This window comes from Haliaeetus leucocephalus, unplaced genomic scaffold, assembly GCF_000737465.1.
Source record: "Haliaeetus leucocephalus isolate CR32 unplaced genomic scaffold, Haliaeetus_leucocephalus-4.0 Scaffold178, whole genome shotgun sequence".
Classification (NCBI taxonomy): domain Eukaryota; kingdom Metazoa; phylum Chordata; class Aves; order Accipitriformes; family Accipitridae; genus Haliaeetus; species Haliaeetus leucocephalus.
In genome coordinates this window covers 1,115,587-1,136,555 of record NW_010972614.1, presented here as the reverse complement: position 1 = coordinate 1,136,555, position 20,969 = coordinate 1,115,587, and the positions used below count along the sequence as shown (strand labels likewise).

At 39.5% G+C, this 20,969-nt stretch overlaps 1 protein-coding gene across 1 annotated transcript in view; it reads right to left on the bottom strand.

Annotated features, from left to right (window-relative positions):
• Positions 1 to 20,969, bottom strand: part of PTPN13 (protein tyrosine phosphatase, non-receptor type 13 (APO-1/CD95 (Fas)-associated phosphatase)) — a 99,447-nt gene that overhangs the window by 59,313 nt on the left and 19,165 nt on the right. Inside the window, exons 6-7 of the mRNA XM_010564435.1 lie at positions 18,394 to 18,487; positions 4,799 to 5,362 (exon numbers count right to left, since the gene is read on the bottom strand). Coding sequence (XP_010562737.1) covers positions 4,799 to 5,362; positions 18,394 to 18,487 — 658 coding nt within the window. The remainder of the gene's footprint in view (positions 1 to 4,798; positions 5,363 to 18,393; positions 18,488 to 20,969) is intronic.

The following is a 20,969-nucleotide window of genomic DNA, read 5'->3' as shown; positions in this document are numbered from 1 at the left end:
GAAGAGACCTTTTAAAATCTGGACATTTAGAGTATCCCTAACTGTAACTCCCCACCTAAACACGTGCAGTCGTAATATGGAAGTTTTATAAATGGGGTCCAGATGAGTCTTCACGGTAGCTAACGAAAATGTTGTTTTATGAGATAAAGACAAAGACTTAGGAGGCAGAGACCCATCTCTAGAAACACACAGAATATTACCGCCTCTTCTTGTTGACTGTATGAAGCAGAGAGCACTAAGTGGATGAAAAAAAAAAAAGAAAAAGAGGACTTAATCATCTGGGTTTTCAGCTGGAAAAATCAAAGGTAAAAAGAGAGAGGGATAAACACAACTTGAGGCTCTGGGATTCACAGGGTTCCCAACTGCAAAAACATTTAACAAAGGCTTGAGAATATTCCCAAACCACCCCCATTCCCCCACCCCTGGATTCAGCATTCCAAAGCTTCAGCAAGATCAGCTTTTTTGGTATCCTCCCCTCTTTTTCCTCCCTGTCTGCTATTTAACCCACAGCCAGCTACATTACTACTCTCCTAAGTGGTTTTGTGCTCCTGTGTTCCATCAGGACATAGGCAATCTTTATGCCTTGCTCGCTCATGCATCTCATTTACAACATCCTCATAAAAAACCTGCATATAAAAAAGAAGGATGCATATTCACTCAAGTAACACATAAACCAATTCACTTTGAATTACGCATATGCTCAAAACAAGGGGGGGGAAGCTGCCTAAGCAAATAAAAGGGAGAGATTCATACAAGGCTACCATCTCACAGCCTTGTGCCTTACTATTGTGCCAGTTGAAGGTAGGCCTGAGATACAAAAACTGAAGTGTGTTTACACTTCATAACTCTCAGACGATACTATCAGTTTTGTGGGTGAGAAGGCAAAGAAAGCTGGGAGCAAGGGAGAACAGATGATGCTTTCACACTCTTGAGCCGCAATGCGGGCTTGCAAAATGTAAAAGGTAGACTATTATTTCCTCTCTGAAATGGGACACTATCAGTTGGTGCAACAATTTCCAAGTTTCAAAAGAACAACAAAATGAAAATCTGCTCTCCTGGTACAGATAAACTGCTTGGTTTAACACCTAACAACTTCACAACTCTAAACAATTCTGCCTAAGCTCACAAAACCTACATAACAAAACCACAAATGAACAATAACAGCAGAGATGCAGAACTTACTCTCCCATCTCTTGGCAAGATTAACACATATTTTGGACTCTGTTCTTAGTGTTCAGAATTGGCTACATCTGAAGTCAAATAGCAGTCTCTTTCCCTTCCCCTTCCCCCCATCTGGCTAAGCACCTAACCATAAACAATCATCTTTAGTATACAAGAGAGAAACAACCTCAACCCTGAAACTGTACAGCAGAATAACATATAAAACAGCAAGTTCATGAGCAAGGCCCTTGCAATGACTGTCTTTGGAAGGCTTGTGAGGCTAAATCTGAGATGTTCCGACTGTAGATTATAGTGCAGTTTAGACGGTCTGCAGCTCACTACAAACTACACTATTACAGCACAGCTATAATTAAAGCTCTGTCATTCTTTCCACTATAAACTCTACTTTTCATGAGTTTGTAATTTGGATCATAAAAATGTGTTCTGAGTGAAAAAGCTTGGCATACCAGCGCCTGTGCATGAGAACATATTCTTTTTCCAAGACAGTCAGCTCCTTAAGGTTTTATGAATAACAATAAAGTTTGCCAGCTTAACCCAAAATAAGTTAAAGAAGAAATAAGCCACATGTCACTTAAGTTCCTTTGTAGTTTGAGGAGGGAAGTTTTATCTGGCCAAGTTTAACCCACAGAGAGTCCAATGCCACTTCACGATTCAAAAACTAAAAAACAATGTACAGCTGAAAGCAGAGGCTTACTACAATTTACACAGACTTAACTATAACTTAAACCTGGACTCAACAAAATTGAAATATCCCTAAACCTACCAAAGAGAAGGCAGACTGTGTCCTCTCTACGAAACCAAACCACCAACCCTGTTCCCATGACTCCTTGCCCAATCCTCCTTTCCAAGCTGAACAGAACCCTTATTCCTGACTACTCAAGCTTTCAAAATACCTTATTCTCTTTCTCCATTTTTCCTTTCAATGCTGCTCCTTTGAGGTCATGCTGTGTCCCATGTAGGGAAAGAGTAGTAGTTGCTGTCATTTTCTGTAGATTTCTTTCCACTCCATTTCTAGTTGTTGCCCACCTATCCGCTATGTGAGTACCAGCTGTAGGCAGTTAAGATACCCTTGCATCAAATGCTGCCCAAGAAACTGCCACCACTACCTTTATCAAGATAAGTGACATTTTACCACGGCTTTCCACACAGTTGCTCATATCTCTCAGCTAGGCTGGGTTTATGTCAGAAGAGCAATTCCACACAGACTTGACAATGCCTGACATTTGGAAATATCTGTCTACCCACTAAGTGCTTGAAAATTACATACAATAGTAATGCACAAAAACCTTAGACTGTATTTTTCATTTCTTCGACAGATGAAAGTAGCAATACACTCTTTTTATGAAAGATCTCAAGGGACTGGTCTGCTGTAAACAAGATGTGAGATAAGGAATAGTAAAACATATGGAACAAAAAAGGAAAAGGGAAAGAAGTCTTAATAGACTAGCAGACCTTATGTATTAAAGGCTTTTGTTAATCTGCTCATTAAGGTGGAAGAGAATACTTTCAGTCAGGCTCCTCAAGCCCTGTAAAGGACAACAGCAGTTAACACCTACGTGAAAAAATATTCCCCATCCATCTTACTAAAATACTCCTTTAAACCGTCTCTCATTAAAAATTCATATTCACAACTAGGTTCTGGCCCAAAACTTTTAAGTAGTTAACTGATTTATAAAAAAAAAAAAAAAAAAAAAAAAACGAGAGAGAGAAAAAAAAAAAGAGAGCTAAAATAAAAACAGCAGAGCACACATTCCTAATTTCAATTCAAGAGTGAAACACACCTCCTTTCTCTGTTGAAAGTAGAAAACTCAGAAGACAAGAACATTGCAACCCAGCTATCTGTTGAGAAAATATCTTCGTTTTTTTTCTGGCTAGTAATGACTGTGAATTCATAAGGATGGGCAGTGAGTCATTAGCTATTGCTTCAATCTTCCCTATGCAGATTTGTCACTCAGCTCCTGTGACTATTAGGCCCCAGTTCCCAGTTTACTTTGACTGCACTTTTACCCATTCTGTTTATGAATCGAGTAGTTTCAAACACCTGAACTACCTTAGTTTGCAAGGCACAGGCACATTATATGTTTTCTGCTGTCTCCCAATCTGTTTGAATAAGAATGATAAACTCTTGCTCATCAATGGGTTTGGCCAAGCTTTTTGCTGTTGTGCAACACAAACCTGCGCTCCTGAACAACAAGGCTATTGAGCTTTCCCAATGCAGGGAGTGGCCTCCTTTTAAACTCTTGTCAGCTGCCTATCTCCAAAGATCAGAGTTGACTCATATACTTAAGATGGTCCCTTTGATTTCAGACTCTTACACCAAAAACCAACCAATCTTCTCTGTACCTCATCAGACATCTTGGTAGATTATGACAGATGGTGAACTTCTATTGAGATAAACAATAGTATCCCCACAGTACTACTTCCATATTTTTTCATTTCTTCACATTATAATGTAACCCTCATCGGAAGATGCTAATTTGATAGCACAAAAAAACTCCAGCTGTCTTGTCTGTACAACATCTATGGAAATCACAGTACCTTTTTAAAACTGCCTATGCCATTTCAGTAACACTCCTTTCTGGAGCACAAGGCTCAGATGCATAGGAGAGAAAGAATTGGCCTCCCATGCTAACTGCAATATAAGCATCTCCTGAGATGGCCACAAGGGGCATGAACAGGCATTTTTAGAAATTCAACCTTGATAAAAGGCTTTATCATCTCTCCTTAATAAGGAGGTGTTTACACCTCAGTGCAGGAAAAGGAGGCGAAAGTGTTTTTTTTTTTTTCCACACAGTTATTTCTGTCACACAACAGACAGGAAGCCATGAGTTTTCAACTGTATGGATTTTGAATGCACCTGAATAAATGACTGAGCTAGCTCTGTACATACAGCTCTTCTACTGTATACCTTATTTATATATTTATGCCTTCTGGCCCATCACAAGCAGGATCTGACTCTGCTCTTGGTTTCTACCCAACTGTCCCAAGTTTACAACTCCTGAAAATCACATCACATTTTCAAAGCAAACAAAATATGCAGTTTTCCTTATAGGCGTCTGCATACAGACCATTTTATAAGTCTCCACAGAACAAATACAAAGACTTTTTTCCCCCATGCATTCTTTTAATTAACTGATGGAACTTGTTGTCAAGTATTCCCATTGAGGTAAAGAACTTAACATGAGTCCAAAAAAAATTTCATATTTAAGGGTTTAACTGCATCATCCAGAGTTACACAGTGCAAAAACTGAGAGATCTGGAGACAAAATCCTCCCTTTCCTCTGGGGTATAATCTCTAATAGCAGGAGACCAGGATTCTCCTTCAAGGAAAATTACTTGACAATTGGCTGTTACCAAGTTTTTTTTCTTTTTCTAATTTTAATTGATTAACTTGATACTGGCTGACTTACAGAGATCAACTATTTTCACTGGGTATGCAATCTGGGCAAGTACATTGGCAACAGACATTCTAATGCTTTCAGTTTAGCTAAAAAAAGAAGATGAAGCGAATATCTCGACAGTTCCAAGAACTGCTACATGGGAACTCGAATTTTTCATAAAGAGAAATCTTTGTTTAATGACTGGAACACTCAGAAAATCAAAAAGCTTCACTAACCTTCTACATTCATAGCTTCCCTCAGAAGCTGCAACTTCTTCTGTCTCTCTCTTATCCTGTCAAAGGCACTTGATATTGCTGCAGAAGTTGATGTCTCAGGCATATGGCGTGTTTGGTCCAGCTTTTGTGGTCCAAAGACATCCAGTGCTATGCTCCCATCAGAGTATCTTGCTTCCTTGTTTCTGGTAGTAGTAGAAGTCCGTACCATAAATGCTTCACACTGATGGTTGTGCCCATGAGAGCCTCCAACATGGTCCCTCTCAGCTGCCTTGTCAGTTGTGCAGAGCAAATCTGTGGAGGAAGCCCATACTTTCCGCTTGGGAGTGACATCTGTATGAAGGTGACCTTTTTTTTCAAACTCACTGGTTTTACATCTATGAGGACAAAAAACATCTTCCTGTCCTGAGTTGTAACCTGCAGAAATGCCGTGGAAAAACTCTTCCTCACCTTGTGTTCCTCTAATGGACAGAAATCCCATCGACTTGCTAAGTCCTTTGTTAAGCACGGTCTGTTGAGAGAAGTGAGCTTTGTGTCCATCAGGTGCATCAACCACCAATGGTTTTCCTAGAATAAGGAGACATTTCATATATGTAATTTTGTACTTAATACAAAAGACTGCAACACAAGTTACTTATGGTTAAAGTGTATACTGAACACACATTTTTACCTTAATGTTGCCATGCAAAACATTGAGACAGCTACTTAAAGTGCTGCCTCAGTCAACAAAGATAGAACTCCAACTAATTCATATCTGACAGGCATTTTATTTCTTTTATTTCTTAAGTGCTCAAGAAAAAATTATGGCCTACTATAATTCAGTATTAACATTTAAAAAAAATACTATCACATACATGCTGAAAGTTTTTTCATTAGTTTTATTTTTAAAATAGTCTGGACTATCACCAAAAGTACTGTTTAATGATCAATCTGAAACCAGCCATTCCTCTAACCTCTTAACACCCAAAGATACCACCTACAATTTTTAATGAAAAGTCCTGGTTTGTTCTACAGATTTACAGATGCCCTGCAGTAGTGTCAGTAGTAAAAGAAAAATGACTGCAGTTAGGAATTTTAAAAATCCTGGATCTTTCTTTAATGACTACTTTTGGTGATGACAGTCTCTCCAGATAAAGAATACTCTAAAACAAAAACAACAAAGCTTCAAAGATCGAAGTGATTCTATGAGCCTGTACACTTCATGTCTCATTAATAAATGGATCAGACAATACTAATGAACACTCTCTTCTCCCCCTCTCTTACCATGAAATTACTTCCAGAATAAAAGAAACTGTCAGCGGTGGAATAATATCAATGAAGTATGTGCTCTCTGAAGAATATCATATCATGGTCACCGAGAAGTTTTGATGATCATGTATGTCTTGGACATAAAATTTTCACAAAGTATTAGCCCAATTTTACAAAACTAATTAGAAACATTGGTAAGTACAATCACATTTCTTAATGTTAACAGATGACCTACAACTTTGCCTTTCATGTTCTTAAGCCTTCCTGAGATCAGAGTAACCATTATAAGAGTAACAACCCAGAGACAAACTAGTATCAAAGACTACCCAACTGCTACTTACTTTGTTAGCAAACTAAAATTTTTGAATGCTTCTGTATTATTAAAGTTGCGAAAATCCAGTCTATTGCAGGCAGTCATCTACTCATAACTCCAACTGACCAAGTACATTGCAAAAATTATGAAGTCTAACCTTTCAAGTCTACATCATACACACTGCATTAATATGGCAATCTCAACCTCATCATGATACTCCTGATGAGAAAACCCAAATAAAAATATTCTGTGCTGGGTTGCGTAAGCGATGCCTGCTCACCCAGGCAGAGTCAGTATGGCATGTGATGCTTTTCTTAGAGCTAGCTCCATCTCTGCTGTGATATTACCATATACATCTCTTAAGAAGCAGCAGCCTTGAAGACATCCTCCCAATAGAACGCAGCTGTGAGCTCAAAGTAAATTACTGTGCTGTATCTACTACTCTCAAAGATGGCTCTGTAGTGCTGCCTGCTGCTCTTCCAAAGTCGATTGAAATTAACTGCCTCACTTGCACAGTAGACTCCTGCTGATCTTTATCTAGAGTGTATTATCCTTTCGAATTGAGTTTCACGGAATGCTTTAAGGACGCTCATAATTGCACTCAGAAATGCTTTAAAAGCTTATAGCTTTACACCTTTCAACCCTGATATTCTGCTTGAAAAGGGGCTGTTAGTTTTCAGTTTCTATTTCTGCGATATTAAACTAACAACAGGTGTTTAAAAAGAAAAGCAAGACTAAAGCCAAATGCAACCAAGAAGCCCTTTGCTTCTTACCAACACACAAATACATCATGGTAAAAAATGTTAGGGTTTGGATTGTCTAAAAAGTGTCTTGTAAGAAATTACACAGTTCCCACATGTTCCAGCCAAGAGAATAAAACAAAAACCTTTGCCAGTGACAATGAACTAATCTTCTGAAAGGATCTGACGCATCACTTCATATTTTACAAATATGGCTTTAATCCTAAACTCAAGTAAACATAATTATCTTTGTGGTCAGGTAAATCTTATGTTATTATCTTATTCTCAGACTATACATCCCTCATAAGGCTAGTGAATTACATATAATATTCACACACACAAAAAAGCCTTTTAAAAATAGCTATTCACTGTGAAGTTCCCACTATCTATCTAAAGCAGCAGGATGATACCCATTCTACAAACACATACTTCACATTCACATACATGCACATCAAGGACAGACATTCCTAAACAGGATTTTAGCTCAGTCATTTGTGAGAGAGAGAAAAACCAAAATACTGCAGTATTTAAGATGGTCACCAAAAAAGGCAAATCAAAAGGAGCTCTGAGAATCTTCCCGAATAATGAGAGTTCCAAGATAATTTTAGGCAGAAAAACCCAAACCAACCTCCTCTACATACTGTTTTCACATATTTTTTTAAACGTAAAAAAAAAACCCCAAACACAAAAACCCCAAAACCCCACCTCTTCAACACTGAAAGTATTTACATGCACAAGACCTTACTGAGCAAAACAATGGCAAACAAAACAGAAAAAACAAGAGAGACAGCTGCAACTCCAATGTGCTACTGAGGCTGTAAATTCAGGATTACTTGGTACATCATTGGTCATGACTCAGAAGAACATTCCCAGTTCAAAAGATCATTTAGGTCTCTGCACGTTGAAGCGTCATCTTGTTTCAGGATCACATCCAGTGAAAAGAGCCACAACGTACTTTAAGTACCAGTGGGTATCCTCACCATAGCACACGCAGAGACATAAACATATCTGTTGTATGCTGGTGAGAACTGCAGTGAAAGAGCCCAGCTGCCAGTGAAAAAGAGTGCTAGAGAAGGATCATCCTCACCAAAGCTGTAGTTTCCATCAACTTGTAGCATTCAGACGACGTAACAGAAGCTGCTTCCAGTTCATGCAGAGGCTCAGAAGACGCAAGCTCCTTGCCTCAGCATGCTAGAGATGTTTTCTCTTCCCCAAATCATCCACCCACCTGGGGCTTCCTCATGAGGAAAAGTGAATGCCATAAACACTATCTCATCAGCAGTGACTGGGAAAGTACTCATCGCTACACCTTTGCCACTCATTCAGCTAATTGCGTGATGAGACAGCAGATGAGCTGTCCCATCAGGAAGCAGTGCAGGAGGCATTCCACTTCCACTCCGCTGAGTGGAGATGTCTACAGGTCTAACTCATATCCACATTGACTTATGCAGCCAACATGAGTTTTTAACATAGTACCAAAAGGAATCTACAGCTGGCCTTAGTATTCACTCTTGAGACTGTAAAATTCTCTTGGACATCTTTCATCTTTCTGTTATTACTATCCCCATTCCCACTTCTGCTTTTCACCAGTCTTGGCACTTCTTCCCACCTTTGCAAAACCCATCCCTCTCTACATAACATCATTTCAACAAGCTTTCCCCAAACCAGCCCACAGCATCAACATGAGCTGTTTAAGAATCATTCTCTGAGAAAGATAAAGAAGAGACTAGGAGGCAAGGGGTCCACAGGCTGCTCATGTCCGGCATTCTGAGAAGGCAAACCGAAACAAAGCAGCAATACAGAACTTACAGATCCATACTTTATACCAGCCAAGAATGCATGCTGCTCTTGGCACCAGAGAGCAGAGGTCAATGATCAAGGACAAGACTTCTCAGTACAGAAGCAACTCAATTGCAGATACCAGTGAAAAAATTGGATTAGGCAACCAGCAATCAGTCCAGGTCAATTCTTCTATTTTTAATAACTTAAATCTGTCCTCATCCCTCCTTACTTTTTTTAAGTACTATTATAGACTTTGTAAGTCACAAAATCAACTGTTAAGGTATTTTCACTTTTTTTTTCCTGGACCTTCTCAACAGACTACCTCAGCATTACTTAGGTCAAGGGTCTTAAATAACTGCAGTTAAGTCTTAGCACACAGCTCATGTGTCTAGCTTTCAGCTAACAATAAATCTCCAGAACAGAGCAGACTGGAATCATAGGCCCTTCTTTAATACATGTATTTTCAGTTGAATGGCATACACGAGTCCAAATTCATTAAGCCAATACGTATCCATCAACTTTTTTCCCCAGCTTTTACGATGAAATGTGTGGGAAAATGAAGGGAAGAACTACCAGTAAAAAATTTTATATGAAGAATTAAGATCCAACTACTGATCAAAAGGAACCTGACTTCATAACAGAACTTTTATGTCTTTAAATTATAATGGATGGAGAGACTCGTGTTATGACTTTCCTTTAAAAAAAACGCACGTATTTATAATGGAAACTGGAGACCCATCCAAAGTATCTTGGCTCCACTAAAGACATTAAGTATCTCACGTGAGACCACACAGAGCTACTCCATGCTTCAGTTACCCAAGAGTGTAACAGGACAGAGAAGTGCTCCCCTACTTGTCAAAGATGGTTATAGGACAAGCCGTTAGCAATTAAGATACTACAGCATGTAAGTAACTTCAGAAGGCATGTTTTCCCCTTCCCCAGTTACTTCTCTGCTGAACTAAACTCTTCTTCATGCTCATCTGAACAGTATCTGGATTCTTGATTTTACGTATTGCCCTTGGGTGTTTATCCTCTACTTAACGTTACATTAGTGCAATTATTTATAATTACTGTAAATAATTCAAATGCAATTATAGTAATTGCATGATTCCAAAGTATAATAAATAGTGAGGGAATATATACAATAAAAATAGCAATTAATCACCAAGAGCTCACAATGAAATTCTCTTGTGGTGCTAAAATGAAAATCTAGTTTTCCACACACCTTCAACTGGCAGATGTTACATTTGCTAAATGACCATGGATCTACTTCCTTCTTCCTTTGGTGTCTTCAGCTATGAATGCAACTATACCGTCTGACACCAGTGTCATTCACAAACCATCTTTTACTCACACTAACAGTAATTTGGTTGACTTTCCTCTGACCAAGAGAGTTGTTATCTGTCCCTAACTAAATTCAGCCTGTCTGCAATTACTTGTGTACCAGCTTGATCATACAGGCAATCAATCAAATACTATGTAAGTGCAAACATGGTCAGTGCAGGACATAATGTAACTGTTTTTACTGAATAAACTCAGCTCAAGTTTCTTTAGTCATTCTGATTGCCCCCTTCTTTTGTCTGCACAAAACAAAATACCTTTTTCAGCTCCATTTCAGCAAACTTATGGATATATACATACATACACACACTCGCAGAGGGGCGATAGGGGGTGAGGAAGAGACAGGGGCTGGGGGGGGACAAAGAGAGATTGCCCACATATGCATGAAAGTACACACCATCATTGCCAGACTGGAAGGTCTGAAAAGAGGAAATTATTATACAGGAGTTTAAAAAACATCTCCCACACAATCTTTGTGCAGAGAACAGAACAACAGAAAAATCCTTATCCCAGCACAATACAGTTAGTTTCTCAAATATGAGTGGGTAGCTGATGGAGGAGCTGGGTTTGCAATCCCTTTGGGGCAGGCTAAGAGCCAAACAGAAGATAACAGAGCCAGATGTGTCCTGTGGGTTGACTGTAGGAATGGCACCTCCTCCTTTCTTTTACTTTTTTTTAAATTGTTGAGAAAATCCAAGTTTCAGATGGAAGTACTCCTAAAACAATGCATTCTTTGTGAAGGAAGAAATGAGCTGGACACAAGGACTGTTGAAAGCACTGTAAGTAATGGCCAAGCTATAAATCCTGTAGAACAATTAACATTCTGCTTTGGACTGACATGGCTCCTCTATCAAAAACCCAAATAGCTCCAGAAACCAGGCATCTTGTTCAGAACAGTGGTAGTGAACCTTGCCAAGTGGCACTTCGTAAATGCAACGTTTTACCTCTTCCCTTCCTCAGCACCTCTGCAGAAAAGACAAGTGCACCACAGCTCTTCCCCACTCAGGTTTATGGGCTGCTATTTTTTGGTACATTTCTCAACCAAGTAGGCAAAAGGGCCACCCAGCTACTCCCTTCCTGGATTTCGGCATACCCCAGGAGAAGCTCAGTGATACAGCTGCTTTTCTGCACAGAGACAGCATTTGACATCTCTGGTTTGGTTTCCTCACTAATTTTTGTGTCCATTTCTGTTTTGTCTTCAGAGTTCTGACTTTGTCCTTAGCACCACTATGACAGCACTTCCAATACTGCCAGGCTGGAAGCTCAGTAAGGCTGTAGCAACTATACTTAAGTTTAAAAGAACTCTACCAACACCAACCACTAGTACTGCTAGATGCAACCAGAAACACTTATTGGAAGAAAACAGGCATGGTTTCTTAAGTGCAAAAGAAAAAAAAAAAAAATTTTTTTTTTTTTTTTTTAAAAACAAGAAATCTTCATCTGGCTTCCATTTGGTTTTGATGAACTCTGGAAGTTATTCACCACCTACTCAGTGATTTGTTTTTCTAGTAATGAGGAGACAGGGGAAAGAAAAAAAAAAAAGTTGTATTTCCAGATGAGAGATTTTCAAGTCAATCGAATTAAGTTTGTGCACTATTTTTTGATAAGTTAAATCTGTGTGCTTGGATTTAGCAAGAAAATGAGTAAGCTGTTTCAGTTCACATGTGGAGGTCATCATTATAATCCATTTCTTTATAGAACAAAAGCTGTATTTTCACTCAGATCAGAAACTAAAACATAATCCACAATCAATTTCCCTGGATCAAAAGCAAAAGGGTACATCTTTTGTCTGAGAATTTTTGCTGGGCAGCTACATTAGTAATTGATATTCCAGAGAACAGTAACCAACACTAGAATTTCTTGTTAAAATTAAAAGCAACTTCACTTAGCCTTAGAATCTTTTATTCAGTTTACACCACCTACCATTTTTGCTTCACTTGACAGAGCATATAGTCTAATTAAACAGGGAGTTTATCAACATCTAAAATTTTGTTAAGCATTTCCAATTATTTCCTGTTACATACAGTTAAGGTGAACCTTGGTGATCTTTTAAATTCATTCCAAGCATTTATTCATGTGGCATGCATTCTTTTGGCAGAGACAAAGGCTGGAATTTTGCAGGATACAACTGTAATATTGTAACATAAAAGGTTAACCCGTGACAGTCTATCACACTGCACAAGTCGAGTTAAAATCAGAGACCCTTGTAGTAGGAAACCAAAGCCCAGACACCTCTTAGCTAAATCTCTTTAAAAGATGAAATATCTCCGCAAAGGTCTGTCCTTGGTGTTCACAGATCATCAATATAAGTTGGAACTTTGTGAAGAAACACACAAGGTGCAGGATTTCACTTACTAGAGGGCTGGAAAGCAGGCTGCCAGGCATGTACAACTTACAAAGATTTCAACTGGGCTTTAAATAGACTATGCATCCTTTTAAAGGATGAGTGCCATGGTTTGCGGCAAAGAGTAACATGGTGAGTTAATTCCTGCTTTATGTTTGGAAGAGTTTGACAACCCTTTTGTCACACCAAAAGAATCTTATCAAGCAACTTCCACAAATAATTCTTGAAGTAAAGACTCTTAAGGTCTAAAGTGTTTTGAGTATGAAACTTAAAAAACACTCATTAGTTCAGATGACTCACACCAGGTTTTACCACTTCTATTTCTGCTGGCTAAGTCAGTTCCTAAATATTGTGTTCTGAGTGTGACTTGACTAAAAGCAAACATTCTGTAATATTAATTTAGAATAAATTACTTCTGCAGTCAGCCCTGCCATAAAGCTCATTCACCAAGATGGCCACAGAAAGTGAGTCATAAAAGACACAAAAAATAAATTTAATTGGGGAGAATATTAACATGAAGCTATTTATTAATTTAATAATTATCTTCAAGACATAAAGATGGAAACGAATAGCTGAAAATATCTAACCTTGGTATGTGAGGAGAGCAAAATATCCGATCTATGCACATGAAGTGGAAAAATATTTCACAACATTTGTCCTAAGCCAACAATAAAGCCCCGGCAATTATAATTTTGGATGACCACGGTATGGCAAACTGATCTTGACATTAATGACTTTCAAAGACTTAAAGCAAAAATGTTGGCGTTTTTCAAAGACTGCAAGTATCTAAGGTATTAGGTGGCTACTCTCCAACTAGGAGCATATCTCTCTTGCTGAACCATCTCTATATTTGTGAACTTAGCATGATTTATCAGCTATCTTAAGTTAGATACTGATAGTAACATTCTGAAACCCTTAAGTTCATAATAAATGCCTTAGCTCTATGCTGCTTTTTTCTCCATATAAGAGCTATTCTATTCATTGAAAATTCTCTAAGATTTTCACAATGACTCAACAGAACTTGACCTCCATGAGTATCGGACAAGTCTTCTGTCCTCTCTAGGAAAGACCTTCTGCTCACCGTATTTACGTCTTAAATATGCTGGTAAAATGAGACGCGTTCTTATGCGTGCCCCACCCCACCCCAGTTGTCCCAGTGCTAAACTGGGCTCAAAACATCATCTCAGAGGAAATTAAACCCAAACATTTAGATAAAAGATGACTGACATAACTTCTAACTTATTAGAAAGACAGTTCACTCAGAATCATAATCCTGCCTGGCAGCTTCCTACCTTTCCAAGGGTTTGCTGTTTTGCAATTGGATTAAGAGGTGTGTATTTCAACTACACACAGCAGAAGAATAATACAGTGTCAACAGAGGAAAAAAGGACTCTATGCTTTTCTGAGTTGTTTTTTCTTTTTTTTTTTCTTTTACCATTACTATTTTTCTTTCATTTGGCCTTCTACTTGTGGCTCCTCAGTCTATGAGATTATCATCGGTATAATTAGTACTACATTCCACAGCTTACTCTTCCAGAAATCTAAAAGCTGTGCCCTCAGGGCAGCTGATCTGTGCTGTTATTGACAGAATTTGCAAGAGCAAACCAGCATACCATTACAGAAGAAGAAATAACCAAACATTAAATTGCCCTGAATCAAATGTGAGCTGTCTCTCAATATTAGACACCCATTTCACCGAGTCGTCGCTAACTTTCAAATACAGAACTCGGTATACATGCCAAGTGGAACTGAAAACAGCTAGAGCCAGTTTGGTTATGTGTGGGGGTTTGTTTTGTTCTGTTTTGTATTTTACTGATACTCTATATTCCCTGAGGTCCTAGTGAAGTGGAGATGAAGGAATGTATCTAACATCGAAAAACAGAGAAGATGGTGCTAGTAAGACATAGCAGGAAATGGGACTGAAAACAGAAGTAGAATTGGGAAAGGTTTTGGGGAAGCCAAGAGGGTTGTAAACCCTCTAGGAAAAAGGAGAAAAATAACAGAGTTCCACAGGTAATGAATGTGATACAGGTAAATTGAAACAGATTGAGTGGAAGCAGGACAGACAGAACATAAAAAAAATAAAGGAATAATTGATTTCAATTTATCTTCTTTTCTGAAAGTAAAGACTCAAATAACAGAAAACATGAAGAAGATCTACTTCTAGGGATAGGGGGAAGAAAGAAGCATAAGAGCAAAATATCATAAAACCCACACAGTAACTGAAAAACATTATTGCTGGGTGACAGTTCATCTTGACAAAAATAGGAAAAATAAGTATTCAAGAGCATCCAATTAATAACTTGTACCTTCAGGACCAGGCTTGGAGTGATACAGACAAAATAATGTTTGCACTGGAACAGTGATGCACAAACATTCATTCCCTGTGGTGCCACACATTATCTGTAACAACATACGTATGCATGCACTTTCAATCAACTTAAGAGACAGAGAGGTTAGAGGATGAGGACTCTTCAGCCAACTTTATAGCCTGTGGGTTAATCAAGCTCACTCACTTCACAAATATTATTTGAGTAAAGATTATGTTTAATTAGTTCTCCTCAGACAATGTGATGTTCCCTAAAAAGAGAAACCTTTCAAAAAGTGATTTTGACTGAGGTCACTTAAAACCCTTTTTTGAATTTACTGATTGATAGCAGCTGAGCCAAATGGACAACTCAGTCTCAGAGAATCCTTAACTCTTGGTTGTTCTTCCCTGACCCAGTGACAAGCGCACACACTGCAGGGAACCTCTTCTGCTTGGCACCCTAGAACTAGACAGAGCCAGAAGGCAAGTGAGCACACATCAGCCAGACAAACATACAGCTCCACAGCCCTTCAGAGAGTCAGATGCTGCATCTGAACTGAACTTTGCAGTAATTAAAACAAACAGCAACACCTCTCAACCACCTCAGAAGCAAAATCATATATACTAAGCAATTCAAAAAAAGCAAGGATAAGAGAGGACAATATTCTAGCCATGACATTTTTTTCAAGTCAGACAATACAGCAGAAAAACAGCAATCAGATCATCTGGTCTATATCCTTTAACTTAAAAACATAGTCCTCAGAGAAAGTTTCAGACATTACAGGGATATTATTCACCCTAGTACTGAGCCAGAAAGCCATGGAGATACTGGCTGGAGTAATACTTCAAACTCCAAGATTTAGTAGAACGTAAACCAAAAGCTTTTTTGTTAACATATACTTAAGACTTTGGGGACAAACATTACTTCTGGGGGAAAAAAACAAAATCTGGTAAAAAGCTTAAACAAAGTTGTGTGTAGGAAAACAAATGAACAACCCCCCCCCCCCCAAACCACACAAACATTTAAAAAAAGAAGTTAAGGATTTTCTAAGAAAATGAAAAGCAAACCAGCAAAAGACTGTTCAACTGTATCAGTGAAAATAAAAAAAGAACAAAGGTGTGTAAACAAACTGTGAATATGACAACACTGGAAACTGGAAATTGGGAAGAACAGTGTTAAAGAATAAACTAACAATTTAACCATCAGAACAATAAGGTTCTAGTACAACCCTTATAAAATTGGTGGTGTATTGCGTTTGTGTGGCAGGATTTTGGCAGCAGGGGAGGGGGCTACAGGGGTGGCTCCTGTGAGAAGCTGCTGGAAGCTTGCCTGGCTCCAAGTCGGACCTGCCTCTGGCCAAGGCCCAGGGCCAAGGCCCAGCCCATCAGCGATGGTAGTAGCACCTCTTGGGAGAACAGTTTTTAGAAGGGGTACCTGCAGTGAGTAGTGGGATTGGAATATGAGAGGAACCCCTCTGCAGACACTGAGGTCAGTGAAGAAAAAGGGGGAGGAGGGCATGCCCCTGCAGCCCGTGGTGAGACGGCAGGCTGTCCCCCCCCAGCCCATGGAGGGGAGCGGGGGAGCAGATGCCCACCTGCAGCCCAGGGAGAGGCCCACATCAGAGCAGGGGGACGCCCCCGGAGATGGCCGTGACTCCATGGGAAAGCCCGCACTGGAGCAGTCTGTGACTGAAGGACTGCACACCATGGAAGGAATCCACGCTGAAGCAGCTTGTGAAGAACTGCAGCCCGTCAGAAGGACCTACGTCAGAGAAGTTTGTGGAGAACTGTCTCCTGTGGGAGGGACCCCATGGTGGAGCAGGGGATGAGTGAGGAGTCCTCCCCCTGAGGAGGAAGGAGCGGCAGAGACAAGGTGTGGGGAGCTGACCCCAACCCCCCATTCCCCATCCCCCCAGGGAGTGGAGTTGACCTGGGAAGGAGGGAGGGGTGGGGGGAAGTTGTTTTAAGATTTGGTTTTACTTCCTAATATCCTGCTCTGATTTGATCGGTAACAAATTAAACTGATTTTGTTTTTTCCCAAAGTTGAGTCTGTTTTTTGCCCGTAACCATAACTGGTGAGTGATCCCTCCCTGTCCTTCTGTCTACTCACAAGCTTTTCATTATATTTTCCCCTTCCCATTCCACCAGCGGCAGAGGGGTGGGGGTGGAAAGGAGTGAACAAGCAGCCTCATGGTGCTTTATTGCCAGCCGGGCTTAAAGCACAACAGGTGGGAACCACAGAAAAAAATCATTTTAAGAAAGAGCTTAAGAAGTTCAGAAAGAAAGGTATTACATGGTTTACAAATGCAGTCAACTAGACTGATCCAGTCCCAAACCCTGTATTTCTACAGATCTTCCTATTACTACATAAATATTCTGGAAAAGAAGAAGAAAAAAGCCAGTAAGAAAACAAGGCCTCTGAGAAAGCAGTAAGAACAGTGCATTTGTGCTAGAAAATGAAGAGACAGCTTGTACCAGAAACTGTTCCTAAACACATAGCGCCATACTGGAAGGGCTGGCAACCACTGACATAAGGTTTTTATATCAAAACGTAGCCTAATCTAGGACTCATCTCTAAAGAATCAATAAAGGAAGACCACCAATGCCTGGCCAGACTCATGTCTAACTTTTGCAGTTTCTATTGCCACTGACAACTCCATGGATTATTTCGGTTCCTGCAATTCACTGCACGGTTGCTTGCCAGAAAACTAAAAAACAGAGGAGCAACACAAGCACATCAGCAACATAACTTTGTTCCAAGTCTACTGGTGGTAAATAGGCAGGGAGAGAACGTGAGGCGGATGAAAACCCTGTGTCCCTAACACTTATGGTCATGGCCAGCATCAGCTGTCAACCTTTATCCTTTTTCCTCCACAGTGGCAATAGCAACAGTTTGCCTCTGAAACAGTCTGTCTCCTCCATGCCCCCGCCCAGTTTCCTCTTTCCTTACTTCCCTGAAGTAACAGTACAACCCTGCCTGGCCTCTTTGTCCACCTCACACTGTCAAAGCACAGCAGAACTGTGATGGAACACAGAATACTTCTCTTCAGGAAAAAACAGGAGTCAGAAAAAAGCTTTGTGTGCAGAGAAAAGAGTCCAGGGCTGCGTGGGAAGCAGGGAAAGAGGCTGCGTGCAACTAGAGCTATGAAGAGAAAGCAGAGTCCACAGGAAAGAGGGAACAAAGAAAAGCTGCTTCCTGTTCCTCTAGCTGACCTACCTTCAGCTGAAGATTCCCTTTCTCCAAAAAGAAAACTTTTGGCTCAGAACCTTTAAAATCTGTTCCTATCATCAGGACTGAACTGAAAAAGACATGTATTTTCTTGAAACAATTATTCTCATGTCACCATCACCAACACTTAGTGGTTAAACCACGACACTTAGCTAGACACTGTACCATCAGAGTTCTGTGAATGTCAGCAAGTCCTCCACTATTCAATTTCTTTGGCCACAAAACGTACCCAAACTTGGTCTTCCACAGGGCTGTATTTATTGCCATAACCCTTACTGCAATGAGGCACTTACCTGTGGGAAGTCCTTTTCCCCTCAGCCGCTCCCGAATAGCCTGGCTCCTGTCTGGCTGCAATTTTCTCTCTCCATTGCAAGAAAGCTGATCCACCTGCAAAACAGGCAGTAATGCAAAGTCAAATATTGAAAGAGCACCCATTAGTATGAAACAAGTGTCCATTACATAAATGCACAATGTAAGTCATTGCCAAACAGTTAAGTTCAAGTTCAGAGTGGAAGTTTAAACTTTTTTGATAAAAAACAGATTCAGCAATGAGACCATCTCCTAGAATTAACCCTATTTGAATAATCTATGCATTATTTTTACTACACATTTGGTCTACTTTTTTTCCACTAAGTCTAAATTAAGTTCACAAGCATGTAACTTAAATACATTCTACCCCTACAGCAAACAAAATACAGTAACACTTGAAAACCATCTTCTGTGGTTGCAACATGACTGGAATTTGTGATTGGCCTGATGAGTTTTCTGTGTAACAGAAGAACTGTCTTGTACCTGATAGTTTTAGGCTGATACCTCACACAACTTACTACATGTGTAAAATCTCATGCATTTGTGAGACGCCTCTTCTTTAGCCCCCCCAGGCACATTCCTTTCGTGTGTCAGGCTTAACTACTCCCATTAAATTTTAACTTTTTTTTTTTTTAATTGCTACTTCCCTAAAAACAAATACAATTATTTCGCATGTACAGTCATTCAAAGAAGAGTTTATGTGCTACAACAAAGAATCTTTAGTGAGATCTTTTGCTATGGTGGGAATTGGCATAGCTTGGACAGTGGCTTAGCTGGGAGGTGGGAAAGAGAAATCAAGCAGCCTTCTATCCATCACAGCTGCAATGCAACTCAATTAACATTAAATAGATTTAATCAGTCCTGTGCCATATTGCCCTTTACAAAGGATATTAACATGGAAAGTGAAAACATTCAAACAGGACCTCTCAGCTGTGCTTCATAGACCACCAAATGACCTCTCTAGCCTTTGATAAGGCCAATCAAGATTGGATGCATGCTGATCTTGGAATAGCAAGTTGCACTACAGTTCTGAAAAAAACAATTTTATGTGCTTTTCTTACTAACTTAAAAATTCCAGCACACATACAGAGCACTAAACATTAAAAACAGCAGGGATGGCTAGCTAAACTGCATGACAACACAGCAGCACAGCAATGTCATCATTGTTCTGTTAACACTCGGTTCTATCTGGCTATATTGTTCTTGTCTTCTTGCAAAGCCAACACACATTATGAATTCGGTTAAAAAGGTTATTGGCAGAGGAAATTTAGAAGATTAGCAAAACTTCAGCACTGGATAACTGCCAGTAGTCCCACTCCTTCATTAGGAACATGATATAGCAGACAGGAACACACTTGCTGGATTCAGCTCTCCGCTGGATTTCAGTATATGCATTTGGGACCACTGTTGCTGTCTTTGGCAGGCTGGTCTAGATTAGTCTGCCACACTAACCTCAGACTCCCTCTGAAAGCCTGCTGACAAGAACAAGATGAGGAAAAGCAGAAAAATTGCTAAGCAGAAAGGGCCATTAAGAACTTGGAGACTAATGACTCGCTCTCAACAGTGGTTGTTTCGATAGCTTGTGGCCCAATTTAAGGTTTGGATCTTTATTTTAATATTTTAATTTATTTCATTGAATCACAGACTAGCTCCACTCAGCAAGTACACAAGACTTCAGACATTACAACAAGGAGCACCAGACTGGCAGACATAGCCTCACAGACTATACAATGGTTTGTGAAGCTTAGGCTCAGCACTATTTCTGGAGGCCTGTCATAATCAGCTGCTGCCAAATATCAGACAAATGCTGGGACCTCTCACCTTGTACAAGCACTTCCAAACCAGATTTATGAACAAACTATCTAACAATTAGATCATAACATTTTTTTTTTTAAAAGAAAGCATTATTAAGTCAAACGTTTTTCTTGCAATTACAGTGCTGTCTTGCCAGACACCAATTTTTACTTTGGCATAACCCCATGAGATTAAAAAAAGGAGTTTCAATGATATCAAACCAGATAAAATTCAGGACCATCATGTGATTATTCCAGCAATAATAAACTGCTCATCACTTATCATAATTGTAAACAGAACACAAGGAAAGCAAGTATTGGCCAGAGAACAATCTAACAATATTGACAATTTACGGCCTTCCTTTCTACTCAGAGTCTTGAAATTATTTAACTATTCTGAAGTTATATTGTAATGGTTTAGGTGAAGGGAGGTTGCCTGTCAGGAATAGTAACTTCGCAAGATGAGTTCATGTAGTTTCCTTCACTACTGAAAGAGTTCAATGCATTTGTCATCATTAGACAATAATATCCTCCACAACTATCATATCCAAGAGCTGAGCAGAAGTGCAAGAGAATTGGCACACCATCTAAAAAGTCCCTCTTCCTGTTAATAAGCAACTCCCCAAAAGTCAAGCATAGCTTTAAAAAAAGAAAATCCACAGCAATAATTTTTTTAAGCATTTCAAGTAGCAACAAGTCTAAGGCTTGCCCCAGAGTTCATCATCTTTTTTGCTCTCCCATTTTTCTCTACTTTTCTTTCAATGAAG